This window comes from Oncorhynchus mykiss, chromosome 9 (assembly GCF_057628025.1).
Source record: "Oncorhynchus mykiss isolate SJ-2025 chromosome 9, ASM5762802v1, whole genome shotgun sequence".
Taxonomy (NCBI): Eukaryota; Metazoa; Chordata; class Actinopteri; order Salmoniformes; family Salmonidae; genus Oncorhynchus; species Oncorhynchus mykiss.
Genome location: NC_143030.1, coordinates 11,172,051 through 11,190,763, shown reverse-complemented (window position 1 = coordinate 11,190,763; position 18,713 = coordinate 11,172,051). Strand labels below are relative to the sequence as shown.

The 18,713-nt window shown below is 45.5% G+C and overlaps 1 protein-coding gene across 6 annotated transcripts in view; it reads left to right on the top strand.

Moving 5' to 3' along the window:
• hspa12b (heat shock protein family A (Hsp70) member 12B) overlaps window positions 1-18,313 on the top strand; it is a 41,377-nt gene extending 23,064 nt beyond the window's left edge. For 5 of the 6 annotated variants that reach the window (XM_036987226.2, XM_090183453.1, XM_090183454.1 and 2 more), the window contains 8 exons: window positions 6,754-6,840; window positions 7,988-8,092; window positions 14,428-14,516; window positions 14,650-14,819; window positions 15,042-15,145; window positions 15,282-15,472; window positions 16,606-16,799; window positions 17,238-18,313. In XM_036987226.2, coding sequence (XP_036843121.2) covers window positions 6,754-6,840; window positions 7,988-8,092; window positions 14,428-14,516; window positions 14,650-14,819; window positions 15,042-15,145; window positions 15,282-15,472; window positions 16,606-16,799; window positions 17,238-17,496 — 1,199 coding nt within the window. In that variant the 3' untranslated portion in view covers window positions 17,497-18,313. Of the gene's footprint in view, window positions 1-6,753; window positions 6,841-7,987; window positions 8,093-12,685; window positions 12,707-14,427; window positions 14,517-14,649; window positions 14,820-15,041; window positions 15,146-15,281; window positions 15,473-16,605; window positions 16,800-17,237 lie in introns of those variants that run through there. The other variant, XM_090183457.1, reaches the window with a different exon arrangement.
• Window positions 18,314-18,713: the final 400 nt, after the last annotated feature.

Sequence of the window (18,713 nt, the reverse complement as noted above, 5' to 3'; positions counted from 1 at the left end):
CTCCATGCCAGAGGATAGTCTGGTTAATATAGCACTGTACCAGGGGATGGTCTGGTTAATATAGCTCCATGCCAGGGGATGGTCTGGTTAATATAGCTCCATACCAGGGGATGGTCTGGTTAATATAGCTCCATGCCAGGGGATGGTCTGGTTAATATAGCTCCATACCAGGGGATGGTCTGGTTAATATAGCTCCATGCCAGGGGATGGTCTGGTTAATATAGCTCCATACCAGGGGATGGTCTGGTTAATATAGCTCCATGCCAGGGGACGGTCTGGTTAATATAGCTCCATGCCAGAGGATGGTCTGGTTAATATAGCTCCATGCCAGGGGATGGTCTGGTTAATATAGCTCCATACCAGGGGATGGTCTGGTTAATATAGCTCCATGCCAGAGGATGGTCTGGTTAATATAGCTCCATGCCAGGGGACGGTCTGGTTAATATAGCTCCATGCCAGAGGATGGTCTGGTTAATATAGCTCCATGCCAGAGGATGGTCTGGTTAATATAGCTCCATGCCAGGGGATGGTCTGGTTAATATAGCACTGTACCAGGGGATGGTCTGGTTAATATAGCTCCATGCCAGAGGATGGTCTGGTTAATATAGCTCCATGCCAGGGGATGGTCTGGTTAATATAGCACTGTACCAGGGGATGGTCTGGTTAATATAGCTCCATGCCAGAGGATGGTCTGGTTAATATAGCTCCATGCCAGGGGATGGTCTGGTTAATATAGCACTGTACCAGGGGATGGTCTGGTTAATATAGCACTGTACCAGGGGATGGTCTGGTTAATATAGCTCCATGCCAGAGGATGGTCTGGTTAATATAGCTCCATGCCAGGGGATGGTCTGGTTAATATAGCTCCATGCCAGGGGATGGTCTGGTTAATATAGCTCCATGCCAGAGGATGGTCTGGTTAATATAGCTCCATGCCAGAGGATGGTCTGGTTAATATAGCTCCATGCCAGGGGATGGTCTGGTTAATATAGCTCCATGCCAGGGGATGGTCTGGTTAATATAGCTCCATGCCAGTGGATGGTCTGGTTAATATAGCTCCATGCCAGGGGATGGTCTGGTTAATATAGCTCCATGCCAGGGGATGGTCTGGTTAATATAGCTCCATGCCAGAGGATGGTCTGGTTAATATAGCTCCATACCAGGGGATGGTCTGGTTAATATAGCTCCATGCCAGGGGATGGTCTGGTTAATATAGCTCCATGCCAGGGGATGGTCTGGTTAATATAGCTCCATGCCAGAGGAGGGTCTGTGTGGAAAATGAAGTTGCTTACGTTCCCGTCTTTGTAGCAGTCGGCAAATAGTGTCTCTGGATTGTCCTTGAGGAGCTTTTTTTGGTACTTATTCCGTGCAGTGTTGTTTTTAATATCCAAGGGGCACTGTATTGTAATGACCTCTCTACAGGGATAAGCCATGAGGGCTTCAAAGGTCTCTGCATTTGGGTGGGGGGCTGTGAAACTCTCCTGCCATTGTTAGGCCCAGGAATGTTCACACCTCTCACGTCACACAAGTTAAAGCCAGGTCAATTCTGTCCTAGCAGCTTGGTAAGCTTAGTAGCCTTATTTATTAAGCTTTATATAATACAATTACCTAGAGATTGTCTTTTACTTTTTGGCTTCAGAAGTAGGTTCAGACTGAACTGGTTTTGATGTAGAAGTCTTTGCGAAAAAATTCAGTTTATCTACATTTATCCAACTGAAATTATATATTTTTGCAGAAGAACTCAGGAGGCCATGATACCCCTCTCTCTTTCTCTCTCTGTGTGTGTCTTTTCTCTCTCTCTCTCTGTGTATTCTCTCTCTCTCTGTGTATTCTCTCTCTCTCTCTCTCTCTCTCTCTCTCTCTCTCTCTCTCTCTCTCTCTCTCTCTCTCTCTCTCTCTCTCTCTCTCTCTCTCTCTCTCTCTCTCTCTCTCTCTCTCTCTCTCTCTCTCTCTCTCTCTCTCTCTCTCTCTCTCTCTCTCTCTCTCTCTCTCTCTCTCTCTCTCTCTCTCTCTCTCTCTCTCTCTCTCTCTCTCCCTCCCTCCCTCCCTCCCTCCCCCTCCCCCTCCCCCTCCCCCTCCCCCTCCCTCTCCCTCTCCCTCTCCCTCCTTTGTATTTCTTTGCTGTAAAATGACTTCCAGACCCCTTATAAAAACACACAAGCACGCATGAACACACAGTTTTTTTTTCAGTGGTCCCTGGTTATGTTATTCTGTTCAGTCATTACCATATGAAAAAGTATAGGTCAGGGTTCAAATGGCCCCCCTCCCCCTCCACACACACACAAACCCTCCATATCCCCAATGTGGGTCTCATTTCAAAATCCCAGATGTCAAAGATACAATACAGGGCCTTGTCATTGTCCCAAAATAGACAACAGAGATGATCTACAACAGAGACTGTATCTACAACATAGACTGTTTCTACAACATAGACTATATCTACAACATAGACTGTTTCTACAACATAGACTATATCTACAACATAGACTGTATCTACAACAGAGACTATATCTACAACATAGACTATATCTACAACAGGGACTGTATCTACAACATAGACTATATCTACAACATAGACTGTATCTACAACATAGACCGTATCTACAACAGAGACTATATCTACAACATAGACTGTATCTACAACAGGGACTGTATCTACAACAGGGACTGTATCTACAACAGGGACTGTATCTACAACATGGACTGTATCTACAACATGGACTGTATCACAACATAGATTGTATCACAACATATACTGTATCTACAACATGGACTGTATCTACAACATGGACTGTATCACAACATAGATTGTATCACAACATATACTGTATCTACAACAGAGACAAAATCTACAACAGAGACTGTATCTACAACAGAGACTATATCTACAACAGGGACTGTATCTACAACATAGACTATATCTACAACATAGACTATATCTACAACATAGACTATATCTACAACATAGACTGTATCTACAACAGGGACTGTATCTACAACATAGACTATATCTACAACATAGACTATATCTACAACATAGACTGTATCTACAACAGGGACTGTATCTACAACATAGACTATACCAACAACAGAGACTGTATCCACAACAGAGACTGTATCTACAACAGAGACAAAACCTACAACAGAGACTATATCTACAACAGAGACTATACCTACAACAGAGACTATATCTACAACAGAGACTATACCTACAACAGAGATGATCTACAACAGAGACTGTATCTACAACAGAGACAAAACCTACAACAGAGACTATATCTACAACAGAGACTATACCTACAACAGAGACTATATCTACAACAGAGACTATACCTACAACAGAGATGATCTACAACAGAGACTATACCTACAACATATACCATACCTACAACAGAGACTATATCTACAACAGGGACTGTATCTACAACAGAGACTATACCTACAACAGAGACTATACCTACAACAAGGGTACTGTAATTGTTGTTTAGACCAAGGTTGACCAGGGTTAAAGCACAATGTCCTCAGCTAATATAAACACATCACCGAACACTAACCACATCCGGGTATGTTGTAAAAACCCAAGATGCTTAGAGGTTAAAGCCCATTTTAAGTGCAAATCTCTGCTATTTTAACTCTCTCTCTCTCTCGTATCTCTCTACTATCTCTCTCCATTCTTTCTTGGCTGCAGTGCAAGTCTTTACTCTGTTGTTTTCAGTGGTTGAAGCCATTTACAGTTAGTTAAAATTCAGACAGTTATGTCGGTTTGAATGTATTGGGTCGGTTCCAGGGCCCCCTCACTAAAGTTTGAATGTATTGGGTTGGTTCCAGGGCCCCCTCACTAAAGTTTGAATGTACTGTATTGGGTCGGTTCCAGGGCCCCCTCACTAAAGTTTGAATGTATTGGGTCGGTTCCAGGGCCCCCTCACTAAAGTTTGAATGTATTGGGTCGGTTCCAGGGCCCCCTCACTAAAGTTTGAATGTATTGGGTCGGTTCCAGGGCCCCCTCACTAAAGTTTGAATGTATTGGGTCGGTTCCAGGGCCCCCTCACTAAAGTTTGAATGTATTGGGTTGGTTCCAGGGCCCCCTCACTAAAGTTTGAATGTACTGTATTGGGTCGGTTCCAGGGCCCCCTCACTAAAGTTTTAATGTACTGTATTGGGTCGGTTCCAGGGCCCCCCTCACTAAAGTTTTAATGTACTGTATTGGGTCGGTTCCAGGGCCCCCTCACTAAAGTTTGAATGTACTGTATTGGGTCGGTTCCAGGGCCCCCTCACTAAAGTTTGAATGTATTGTGTCGGTTCCAGGGCCCCCTCACTAAAGTTTGAATGTAGTGGGTCGGTTCCAGGGCCCCCTCACTAAAGTTTGAATGTATTGTGTCGGTTCCAGGGCCCCCTCACTAAAGTTTGAATGTATTGTGTCGGTTCCAGGGCCCCCTCACTAAAGTTTGAATGTAGTGGGTCGGTTCCAGGGCCCCCTCACTAAAGTTTGAATGTATTGTGTCGGTTCCAGGGCCCCCTCACTAAAGTTTGAATGTAGTGGGTCGGTTCCAGGGCCCCCCTCACTAAAGTTTGAATGTATTGTGTCGGTTCCAGGACCCCCTCACTAAAGTTTGAATGTAGTGGGTTGGTTCCAGGGCCCCCCTCACTAAAGTTTGAATGTAGTGGGTTGGTTCCAGGGCCCCCCTCACTAAAGTTTGAATGTATTGGGTTGGTTCCAGGGCCCCCTCACTAAAGTTTGAATGTACTGTATTGGGTCGGTTCCAGGGCCCCCTCACTAAAGTTTGAATGTATTGGGTCGGTTCCAGGGCCCCCCTCACTAAAGTTTGAATGTATTGGGTTGGTTCCAGGGCCCCCTCACTAAAGTTTGAATGTACTGTATTGGGTCGGTTCCAGGGCCCCCTCACTAAAGTTTGATTGTATTGGGTCGGTTCCAGGGCCCCCTCACTAAAGTTTGAATGTATTGGGTCGGTTCCAGGGCCCCCTCACTAAAGTTTGAATGTATTGGCTTGGGGGTGTAGCCTAGTTTAAGAGCATTGGGCCAGTAACCGAAAGGTCCCTGGTTTGAATCACTGAGCTAACTAGGTAAAATAATATATATATATATATATATATATATATATATGTTGCTGTACCCTTGAGCAAGGCACTTATCCTAATTGCTCCTAAGTCGCTCTGGATAAGAGTGTCTGCTAAATGGCATAAATGTGTTCAAGTATCTACCATGGTTTAATGTTGTGGGTTGGTTGTGTTACATTAACATGTACTCTGTGTCTGTTCTAACTGTGGGTTGGTTGAGTTACATTACCATGTACTCTGTGTCTGTTCTAACTGTGGGTTGGTTGAGTTACATTACCATGTACTCTGTGTCTGTTCTAACTGTGGGTTGGTTGAGTTACATTACCATGTACTCTGTGTCTGTTCTAACTGTGGGTTGGTTGAGTTACATTACCATGTACTCTGTGTCTGTTCTAACTGTGGGTTGGTTGAGTTACATTACCATGTACTCTGTGTCTGTTCTAACTGTGGGTTGGTTGAGTTACATTACCATGTACTCTGTGTCTGTTCTAACTGTGGGTTGGTTGAGTTACATTACCATGTACTCTGTGTCTGTTCTAACTGTGGGTTGGTTGAGTTACATTACCATGTACTCTGTGTCTGTTCTAACTGTGGGTTGGTTGAGTTACATTACCATGTACTCTGTGTCTGTTCTAACTGTGGGTTGGTTGAGTTACATTACCATGTACTCTGTGTCTGTTCTAACTGTGGGTTGGTTGAGTTACATTACCATGTACTCTGTGTCTGTTCTAACTGTGGGTTGGTTGAGTTACATTACCATGTACTCTGTGTCTGTTCTAACTGTGGGTTGGTTGAGTTACATTACCATGTACTCTGTGTCTGTTCTAACTGTGGGTTGGTTGAGTTACATTACCATGTACTCTGTGTCTGTTCTAACTGTGGGTTGGTTGAGTTACATTACCATGTACTCTGTGTCTGTTCTAACTGTGGGTTGGTTGAGTTACATTACCATGTACTCTGTGTCTGTTCTAACTGTGGGTTGGTTGAGTTACATTACCATGTACTCTGTGTCTGTTCTAACTGTGGGTTGGTTGAGTTACATTACCATGTACTCTGTGTCTGTTCTAACTGTGGGTTGGTTGAGTTACATTACCATGTACTCTGTGTCTGTTCTAACTGTGGGTTGGTTGAGTTACATTACCATGTACTCTGTGTCTGTTCTAACTGTGGGTTGGTTGAGTTACATTACCATGTACTCTGTGTCTGTTCTAACTGTGGGTTGGTTGTGTTACATTAACATGTACTCTGTGTCTGTTCTAACTGTGGGTTGGTTGTGTTACATTAACATGTACTCTGTGTCTGTTCTAACTGTGGGTTGGTTGAGTTACATTAACATGTATTCTGTGTCTGTTCTAACTGTGGGTTGGTTGAGTTACATTAACATGTACTCTGTGTCTGTTCTAACTGTGGGTTGGTTGAGTTACATTACCATGTACTCTGTGTCTGTTCTAACTGTGGGTTGGTTGAGTTACATTACCATGTACTCTGTGTCTGTTCTAACTGTGGGTTGGTTGAGTTACATTACCATGTACTCTGTGTCTGTTCTAACTGTGGGTTGAGAGTTTTTTTTTTTTTTTTTTGTATGTTGTAGGTTGTTTGTTTGAATGTTATTGTATGGTTGTTAAAATGTTGTCTGTATCGTGTGTGTGTGTGTGTGTGTGTGTGTGTGTGTTGCAGCGCGTGAGCAGCTGAGGAAAGCGAGACACAGCAGAACTTTCCTGGTGGAGAGAGGGACTGGAGAACTCTGGTCAGAGATGCAGACTGGTTAGTCACACACATACTAGCGTGCACACAGTCAGATAGACAGAACACAGACGGATATAAGGGGGTAGACAGTGAGAAAGGCTTTGAGGTCCAGGGTCAAAATAATCAACTCTTCAACTCCCCAATGCGCCAAAAAAATCCCGAAACCGGTCCCTCACCCCATCTCTCTTCTCACTGAGCCATGACAGGGGTCTGGAGAGCCACGCGCCCTCTCTGACCCCTACTACCCTGCCTCCCTTCCTGACACACACACACACGCCTGCAAGCACAGGCACACACCATGGCACACACACCATGGCCAGGAAGGGTTTGGCCCCTGAGACTCTCCTCTACAACTCTACTGTAAATAAACTCTCTCTCTCGCTCTCTCTCTCCCCCCTCTTCCTTTCTCTCCTCTCCTCCCAATTCCTAATGAATTACTCACCCTTTTCACAAAAACTTCACTTTCCTCCCCTCTCTTTCCTCCCTCTCTTTCTTCCTTCTCTTTCCCTCCTCTCTTTCCCTCCCCTCTCTTTCCTCCCTCTCTTTCCTCCCTCTCTTTCCTCCCTCTTTTCCTCCTCTCTTTCCTCCCTCTCTTTCTTCCTTCTCTTTCCCTCCTCTCTTTCCCTCCCCTCTCTCTCTTTCCCTCGCCTCTCTTTCCTCCCTCTTTCCTCCCTCTCTTTCCTCCCTCTCTTTCCTCCCTTTCTGTCCCTCCTCTCTTTCCTCCCTTTCTCCCTCACTCTATAGCAATAAACACAGAGGTCCAGCCTTATCTCTATAGCTATCACAAACATAAACAAACATACACACGCCATCTCAGCTATTGTAATACCTGGGAGCTGTTTATGCTTGGGAGATCAACTCATAACAAACTCTCATGGTATACTCAGACCTCCATCAGAGAGAAAACACACACTGTCAAATAAACACACACACACACACACACACACACACACACACACTGATAGACTGACAGATTAAACCACTGCATCGTAAGAAAGCTCTATTAAAAAATATATACTTTCTTAAACTCCATGAGACACAAAAAAAAAATTCAAGATTGAGTGCTGAATGATTGAAATTGAAACTCAAAAGATACGGATCTTTCATGGTGTGTGTGTGTGTGTGTGCATGTGTGTGTTTGTGTGCGTGTGTGTTATCTCACCAGGTGACCGGTACATAGTGGCAGACTGTGGAGGAGGAACAGTAGACCTGACAGTTCACCAGATAGAGCAGCCCCAGGGGACACTGAAGGAACTCTATAAGGTCTCAGGTAACAACCTTAGATACCTCACCTCAGATACCTCACCTTAGATACCTCACCTCAGATACCTCACCTCAGATACCTCACCTTAGATACCTCACCTTAGATACCTCACCACCTTAGATACCTCACCTCAGATACCTCACCTCAGATACCTCACCTTAGATACCTCACCTTAGATACCTCACCACCTTAGATACCTCACCTCAGATACCTCACCACCTTAGATACCTTACCACCTTAGATACCTCACCGTAGATACCTCACCTCAGATACCTCACCTCAGATACCTCACCACCTTAGATACCTCACTACCTTAGATACCTCACCTTATACACCTCACCACCTTAGATACCTCACCTTAGATACTTCACCACCTTAGATACTTCACCACCTTAGATACTTCACCACCTTAGATACTTCACCACCTTAGATACCTCACCACCTTAGACACCTCACCTTAGATACCTCATCACCTTACAAACCTCACCTTAGATACCTCACCACCTTAGACACCTCACATTAGATACCTCACCTTAGATACCTCACCATCTTAGATACCTCACCACCTTAGATACCTCACCACCTTAGATACCTCACCACCTTAGATACCTTACCACCTTAGATACCTCACCTTAGATACCTCACCTCAGATACCTCACCACCTTAGATACCTCACCGTAGATACCTCACCTCAGATACCTCACCTCAGATACCTCACCACCTTAGATACCTCACCACCTTAGATACCTCACCACCTTAGATACCTCACCACCTTAGATACCTCACCTTAGACACCTCACCACCTTAGATACCTCACCACCTCAGATACCTCAAAGTAGATACCTCACATCCTTAGATACCTAACCTTAGACAACTCACCACCTTAGATACCTCACCTTAGATACCACACCAACTTAGATACCTCACCACATTAGACACCTCACCTACGATACCTCACCACCTTAGATACCTCACCATTGACACCTCACCACCTTAGATACCTCACCGCCTTAGATACCTCACCACATTAGATACCTCACCTTAGTTAACTCACCTTAGATACCCCAACACCTTAGATACCTCACATTAGATACCTCACCACCTTAGATACCTCACCACCTTAGATACCTCAGATCCTCAGATACCTCACCACATTAGACACCTAACCTTAGATACATCACCTTAGATACCTCACCACCTTAGATACCTCTCCACCTTAGATACCTCCCCACCTTAGATACCTCCCCACCTTAGATACCTCTCCACCTTAGATACCTCACCAGACTAGATACCTCACCACATTAGACACCTCACCTTAGATACCTCACCTCAGATACCTCACCTCAGATACCGCACCACCTTAGACACCTCACAATCTTAGATACCTCACCACTTTAGACACCTAACCTTAGATACATCACCTTAGATACCTCACCACCTCAGATACCTCACCACCTTAGATACCTCACCTTAGATACCTCACCACATTAGACACCTCACCTTAGACACCTCACCTTAGATACCTCAGCACCTCAGATACCTCACCACCTCAGATACCTCACCACCTCAGATACCTCACCACCTCAGATACCTCACCACCTCAGATACCTCACCACCTCAGATACCTCACCACCTCAGATACCTCACCACCTTAGATACCTCTCCACCTTAGATACCTCCCCACCTTAGATACCTCCCCACCTTAGATACCTCTCCACCTTAGATACCTCACCAGACTAGATACCTCACCACATTAGACACCTCACCTTAGATACCTCACCTCAGATACCTCACCACCTCAGATACCTCACCACCTTAGATACCTCACCTTAGATACCTCACCACATTAGACACCTCACCTTAGACACCTCACCTTAGATACCTCAGCACCTCAGATACCTCACCACCTCAGATACCTCACCACCTCAGATACCTCACCACCTCAGATACCTCACCACCTCAGATACCTCACCACCTCAGATACCTCACCACCTTAGATACCTCACCACCTTAGATACCTCTCCACCTTAGATACCTCCCCACCTTAGATACCTCCCCACCTTAGATACCTCTCCACCTTAGATACCTCACCAGACTAGATACCTCACCACATTAGACACCTCACCTTAGATACCTCACCTCAGATACCTCACCACCTTAGACACCTCACAATCTTAGATACCTCACCACTTTAGACACCTAACCTTAGATACATCACCTTAGATACCTCACCACCTCAGATACCTCACCACCTTAGATACCTCACCTTAGATACCTCACCACATTAGACACCTCACCTTAGACACCTCACCTTAGATACCTCAGCACCTCAGATACCTCACCACCTTAGATACATCACAATCTTAGATACCTCACCACCTTAGATACCTCACCACCTTAGATACCTCACCACCTCAGATACCTCACCATCTTAGATACCTCACCATCTTAGATACCTCACCACCTTAGATGCCCCACCACCTCAGATACCTCACCACCTCAGATACCTCACCACCTCAGATACCTCACCACCTCAGATACCTCACCACCTCAGATACCTCACCACCTCAGATACCTCACCACCTCAGATACCTCACCACCTCAGATACCTCACCACCTTAGAAACCTCACCACCTCAGATACCTCACCTTAGATACCTTAGAAACCTCACCACCTTAGATACCTCGCCACCTTAGATACCTCGCCACCTTAGATACCTCGCCACCTTAGATACCTCGCCACCTTAGATACCTCGCCACCTTAGATACCTCGCCACCTTAGATACCTCACCACCTTAGATACCTCACCACCTTAGATACCTCACCACCTTAGATACCTCACCACCTTAGATAGATACCTCACCACCTTAGATACCTCACCACCTTAGATAGATACCTCACCACCTTAGATAGATACCTCACCACCTTAGATACCTCACCACCTTAGATACCTCACCTTAGATACCCCAGCACCTCAGTTACCTCAACACCTTAGATACCTCACCACTTTAGATACCTCACCACTTTAGATACCTCACCACTTTAGATACCTCACCACCTTAGATACCTCAACTTAGACACCTCACCACCTTAGATACCTCACCACATTAGATACCTCACCTCAGATACCTCACCACCTTAGATACCTCACCACCTTAGATACCTCACCACCTTAGATACCTCACCACCTTAGATACCTCACCACCTTAGATGCCTCACCTTAGATACCTCACCACCTTAGATACCTCACCTTAGATTCCTCACCACCATATAAACCTCATCTTAGATACCTCACCTCAGATACCTCACCTTAGATACCTCACCACCTTACAAACCTCACCTTAGATACCTCACCTCAGATACCTCACCTTAGATACCTCACCACCTTAGACGCCTCACCTTAGATACCTCACCATCTTAGATACCTCACCACCTTAGATACCTCACCACCTTAGATACCTCACCACCTTAGATACCTCACCACCTTAGATACCTCAACTTAGATACCTCACCACCTTAGATACTTCACCACCTTAGATACCTCGCCTTAGATACCTCACCATAGATACCTCACCTTAGATACTTCACCACCTTAGATACCTCGCCTTAGATACCTCACCATAGATACCTCACCATAGATACCTCACCATAGATACCTCACCACCTTAGATACTTCACCACCTTAGATACCTCGCCTTAGATACCTCACCATAGATACCTCACCATAGATACCTCACCACCTTAGATACCTCACCACCTTACATGGAACCCAATCCGACTGCACACGTGCGCCATCGTGCATAAATGTATTTTGTCCCCCCACACCAAATGCAATCACGACACACAGGTTAAAATATCAAAACAAACTCTGAACTAATTATATTAATTTGGGGACAGGTCGAGAAGCATTAAACATTTTGGCAATTTAGCTAGCTAGCTTGCACTTGCTAGCTAATTTGTCCTATTTAGCTAGCTTGCTGTTGCTAGCTAATTTGTCCTGGGATATAAACATTGAGTTGTTATTTTACCTGAAATGCACAAGGTCCTCTACTCCACTAATTAATCCACACATAAAACGGTCAACCGAATCGTTTCTAGTCATCTCTCCTCCTTCCAGGCTTTTACTTCTCCGACTTTAAATTGTGATTGGCAACTTTCATAAATTAGGTGCATTACCGCCACCGACCTATTTAGTCTTTCAGTCACCCACGTGGGTATAACCAATGAGGAGATGGCACGTGGGTACCTGCTTCTATAAACCAATGAGGAGATGGGAGAGGCAGGACCTGTAGCGCAATCTGCGTCAGAAATAGAACTGACTTCTATTTTAGCCCTTGGCAACGCAGACTCGCGTTGGCACACGTGAGCAGTGTGGGTGCAATAATTGAATAATATAGATTTCTAAATTTAGATACCTCAACCCCTTAGATACCTCACCCCCTTAGACACCTCACCCCCTTAGACACCTCACCCCCTTAGACACCTTACCACCTTAGATACCTCACCCCTTTAGACACCTTACGACCTTAGATACCTCACCTTAGATACCTTACCTTATACAGTACCTAACTGATCAGAGAGCAGCCGCAGGGGACACTGAAGGAACTCTACAAGGCCTCAGGTAACAGATTAATTGTAGCTTAGACACCACCTCTTCACCTACCTACACACACCCACCTCTTCACCTACCTACACACACCTCTTCACCTACCTACACACACCTACCTACACACACCTACCTACACCCACCTACCTACGCCCACCTCTTCACCTACCTACGCCCACCTCTTCACCTACCTACGCCCACCTCTTCACCTACCTACGCCCACCTCTTCACCTACCTACGCCCACCTCTTCACCTACCTATGCCCACCTCTTCACCTACCTACACACACCTCTTCACCTATCTACACACACCTCTTCACCTACCTACAAATCAAATCAAATTTATTTATATAGCCCTTCGTACATCAGCTGATATCTCAAAGTGCTGTACAGAAACCCAGCCTAAAACCCCAAACAGCAAGCAATGCAGGTGTAGAAGCACGGTGGCTAGGAAAAACTCCCTAGAAAGGCCAAAACCTAGGAAGAAACCTAGAGAGGAACCAGGCTATGTGGGATGGCCAGTCCTCTTCTGGCTGTGCCGGGTGGAGATTATAACAGAACATGGCCAAGATGTTCAAATGTTCATAAATGACCAGCATGGTCAAATAATAATAAGGCAGAACAGTTGAAACTGGAGCAGCAGCACGGCCGGTGGACTGGGGACAGCAAGGAGTCATCATGTCAGGTAGTCCTGGAGGTAAGGTCCTAAGGCTCAGGTCCTCCGAGAGAGAGAAAGAGAGAAGGAGAGAATTAGAGAACGCACACTTAGATTCACACAGGACACCGAATAGGACAGGAGAAGTACTCCAGATATAACAAACTGACCCTAGCCCCCTGACACATAAACTACTGCAGCATAAATACTGGAGGCTGAGACAGGAGGGGTCAGGAGACACTGTGGCCCCATCCGAGGACTCCCCCGGACAGGGCCAAACAGGAAGGATATAACCCCACATATATACACACACCTCTTCACCTACCTACACCAACATGGCAGCGGTCAGGGGTGAATAGTCAGGGGTGTAGAGTCAGGGGTGAATAGTCAGGGGTGTATAGTCAGGGGTGTGTACTCAGGGGTGTATACTCAGGGGTGTATACTCAGGGGTGTATACTCAGGGGTGTAGAGTCAGGGTTGAATACTCAGGGGTGTATAGTCAGGGGTGTATATTCCTTAGTTGAATAGTCAGGTGTGTATAGTCAGGGGTGAATAGTCAGGGGTGAATAGTCAGGGGTGAATAGTCAGGGGTGTATACTCAGGGGTGTATACTCAGGGGTGTATACTCAGGGGTGTATAGTCAGGGGTGTACATTCCTTAGTTGAATAGTCAGGGGTGTATAGTCAGGGGTGTATAATCAGGGGTGTACATTCCTCAGTTGAATAGTCAGGGGTGTATAGTCAGGGGTGTATACTCACGGGTGTATAGTCAGGGGTGTACATTCAGGGGTGTACATTCAGGGGTGTATAGTCAGGGGTGTATAGTCAGGGGTGTATACTAAGGGGTGTATATTCCTTAGTTGAATAGTCAAGGGTGTATAATCAGGGGTGTATAGTCAAGGGTGTATATTCAGGGGTGTATATTCATGGGTGTATAGTCAGGGGTGTATAGTCAGGGGTGTATAGTCAGGGGTGAGTACTCAGGGGTGAGTACTCAGGGGTGAGTACTCAGGGGTGAGTACTCAGGGGTGAATACTTTTTTACGAGACTCATACAATGTTTTTATTCATATGCTTATTTTAGGAGGTCCATACGGGGCGGTCGGCGTCGACCTAGCCTTTGAAGCCATGCTTTGTAAGATCTTCGGAGAGGACTTTATCGAGAGCTTCAAGGTAATTGCTAGAGCATAGAGCATGACGCTTGTAACGCCACGGTCGTGGGTTTGATTCCAGCTGGGGAATCAAACCCATGATTGTAAATTGCTTTGGATAATAGCGTCTGATAAATATATCTATATTTTTTTAGGCGAAGCGTCCCGCTGCATGGGTCGACCTGACCATCGCGTTCGAGGCTCGTAAACGCACGGCCACGCCGGGGCGATCCAACGCCCTGAATATCTCTCTGCCCTTCTCCTTTATCGACTTCTACAAAAGATACAGAGGACAGAGTGTGGAGACTGCCCTGCGCAAGAGCAAGTATGTTGTGGGGAGAGAAAGGTTGTGTTTGTGTGTGTGTATTTGACCTCTCTCCCTGTGTGAGGATGAACAAAATAAAAAATAGTGTGTAACACCCTCTCGCTACATTAGTAAGAACATAGAAAAGTGGTCGCCTAATTCCCTGCATGTCTCTCTCTCTATTTATCCGGGCGAGTCAATTAAGAACGAATTCTTATTTACAATGTCTCTCTCTCTCTCTAGCATGAACATAGTGAAGTGGTCGTCTCAGGGAATGCTACGTCTCACTCCTGAAGCCATGAACGAACTGTTCCAACCCACCATTAACAACATCATCAAACACATTGGTGAGACACACACACACACTCTCTCTCTCTCTAACATTATTTGGTCTGACAATGTAGCATAAAGGGGCACGTTTTATATAAACCTCAACATTGACATGTTGGTCTCACCTCCCCTCTCATTCCTCTCTCCCTCCAGAGGAGTTGATGCAGAGACAGGAAGTGCAGGGTGTTCGCTTCCTGTTCCTGGTTGGGGGTTTCGCTGAGTCGCCCATGCTGCAGCGGGCTGCCCAGAATGCTTTGGGTCAAACGTGTCGCATCATCATCCCTCAGGATGTGGGTCTGACCATACTGAAAGGGGCTGTGTTGTTCGGACTGGACCCCACCGTGGTGAGAGCATATACACACAGACAAACACTATGGTACACACACACCGTGGTATGCACACACACATCGTGGTACGCACACACACATCGTGGTACGCACAGTCACACCGTGCTACACAGTCACACCGTGGTACACAGTCACACCGTGGTACGCACACACATATCGTGGTACGCACAGTCACACTGTGGTACACACAGTCACACCGTGGTACGCACACACACACACAGTCTTGAATAACTGACATAGTGGGGGGACAAAATTCAGCCCCATTCAAAATTCTATATTCCCTAACCTTTTACCTTAATCCAAAAACCTAACTCTAAGCCTAACCCTAGCTCCTAACCCTAAACCTAGCTCCTAACCCTAAACCTAACCCTAGCTCCTAACCCTAAACCTAACCCTAGCTCCTAACCCTAAACCTAACCCTAGCTCCTAACCCTAAAACTAACCCTGGCTCCTAACCCTAAACCTAACCCTAGCTCCTAACCCTAAAACTAACCCTAGCTCCTAACCCTAAACCTTAGCTCTTAACCCTAAACCTAACCCTAGCTTCTAACCATTAAACTAACCCTAGCTCCTAACCCTAAAACTAATCTTAGCTCCTAACCATAAACCCAATCCTAGCTCCTAAAGATTAAACTAACCCTAGCTCCTAACCATTAAACTAACCCTAGCTCCTAACCATTAAACTAACCCTAGCTCCTAAACCTTATTCTAACACTAATTCTAACCTTAACCCTTAACCCCCTAGTTGGTCAAATGTTTGTGGACTTCTGGTTTAACACCTCCACTCTCAACCCCACTGTGGTACGTATACACACTACTACCATGGGTGCATCTCAATTGTATTTCCTTATTGCCTTGATTCCTCTCTCCTCGTATCCTTCTCAAAAGGTTCCTCCACTCTGAACTTCTCCAATGGGTTGAGAAGGAGGTGAGGACAGAGGATGTGAGGAATCAAGGAAATACGATTGAGATTCACCTCCAGTTCTAAACATTTCCCCTGTTCCTCCCTCCAGGTGCTATGACGTCACCAACTATTCGAACCAATCGCCGCTCTCTCTCCTCTCCCCAGGAGACACACACACACACACTGTGGCACCCTGTTATAAACATTTCCCTTTACTCTCCTTCAGGTGCGTGTGCGTCGTTGCCCTCTGACCTACGGCGTTGGGGTTCTAAATCGCTTCGTGGAGGGTCGACACCCCCGGGACAAACTACTGGTCAAGGAAGGCCGTGATTGGTGCACCGACATCCTCGACAGATTCGTCTCCGTTGACCAATCAGTGGCTTTAGGCGAGGTCGTGAGGCGGAGCTACACACCGGCTAGGTCGGGTCACACACACACACACACTTACACACAGCAGTCGGGTTACACAAACACAGCAAGGTCGGGTCAGACACACACACAGTACGTACACACATAAACATGCACACGAACAGACACACACAGCATGGCTGGGAAGGGCTTAAGGGACCCAAGAGACTGCACCTCCCCACACACACACACAGTACCTACACACATAAACATGCACACAAACAGACACACACAGCATGGCTGGGAAGGGCTTAAGGGACCCAAGACTCTGCACCTCCCCACACACACACACACACACACACACACACAGTACCTACACACATAAACATGCACACGAACAGACACACACAGCATGGCTGGGAAAGGCTTAAGGGACCCAAGACTCTGCACCTCCACACACACACACACAAACTTAGAGAGAATCACCAAACCTTCTCCCTCTTTCTCCAGATCCGGCCAGAGGAAGATCATCATCAATATCTACTGCAGCGTCAGCGACGACGTTGTTTACATCAGCGACCCTGGAGTGAGGAAGTGTGGCGCGATCACTCTGGATCTACCGGAGGCGTTGCCGGGGACGGTTGCCGGGGCGGAAAGGAGAGAGATCCGAGCCACAATGCAGTTCGGAGACACAGAGATCAAAGTGACGGCGGTGGACATGGCGACCAATCAGACGGTCCGAGCCGCCATCGACTTCCTTTCAAATTGAGGAGACTGACCACAATGTCAAAGGGTAAAGAAGGAGAAAGTAGGAAATGGACCCACGAGGAATAACGTCAAAGATCCAGGATCAATTAAATGTTTTAACATTGAGTTATGGCACGATGTGACATTTTAAGTGACGACATGACCTTCGAACTGCTCAACATCACAATTCCTTTCTCACATCGAAAACAAAACATCTCAATCTGATCTAGGATCAGGTCCCTCTGGGAGTGACTGCTGCCTGAATATATTGGGCTTGTTGGAGACCACTGCCGAATCCTGACCAATCACCTTGAATCATAAATAGCTACTCAAGATTACTTGTAGATAAGTCAGTCAGCATTTACCCACTATGCATCACGGATCAAATCCTCGCTCTCGAACATTGCCATAGACTCTTGCCTGTATCTAGTTCCAGTGCCGCCGTCTTCAAGTCAACTGATAATATAATAATAATAATACTAATGTCTTTGTTGTAGTGCCACCTTGTGGCCACTGGATTGAATGACCAACTGAACACGCCTTTTACTTTCTCTGTATCGAGAAATTAACTGAACTGTGGACTGATTGTGACGAGGACTGACATAAATATGCTATGAATATATCTGAACCATTGATTGTATACACTAGTAATTTAGACCTTTTATATACAGTTTGCTTGAAGGAAATGTAGGCTTCCTGGAAAAACACCAAATAAGGTATGATCACAACAGTATTTAAGTTGTGTACAGTACATGCAGATATCCTGATGGGTCCTGTATTTTATACCCATATGAAATATTATCATTTTATGTATAAAGAACTATCTTAAGAAATAACCTGTTTATAGCTTGTTCATCGAATATAACCATATTAACTGTCTGTTAAAGCTAGAATTCTTATTTTGCTAGAACTATTTTGCTAGAATCCTTATTTTACTAGAATCCTATTTTGCTAGAATCCTTATTTCACCCATTTTGGTCAAAAGCTAAGGGTTGGGCTTGGGAAAATGTAAGGACTCAAAACCATAGACAGAGCTATGTATATAAGGACGGAAATTTGATTTGAAACTTTCTTTTGTCAATGATCTACACAAAATACTCTAATGTCAGTGGGAAAAAATTATATTTGTATATATATTTTTTTTAAATATAACAAATCTTGATTAGATAAGTATTCAACCCCCTGAGTCAATACGTTAGAATCACCTTCGGCAGCGATTACAGCTGAGTCTTTCTTGGT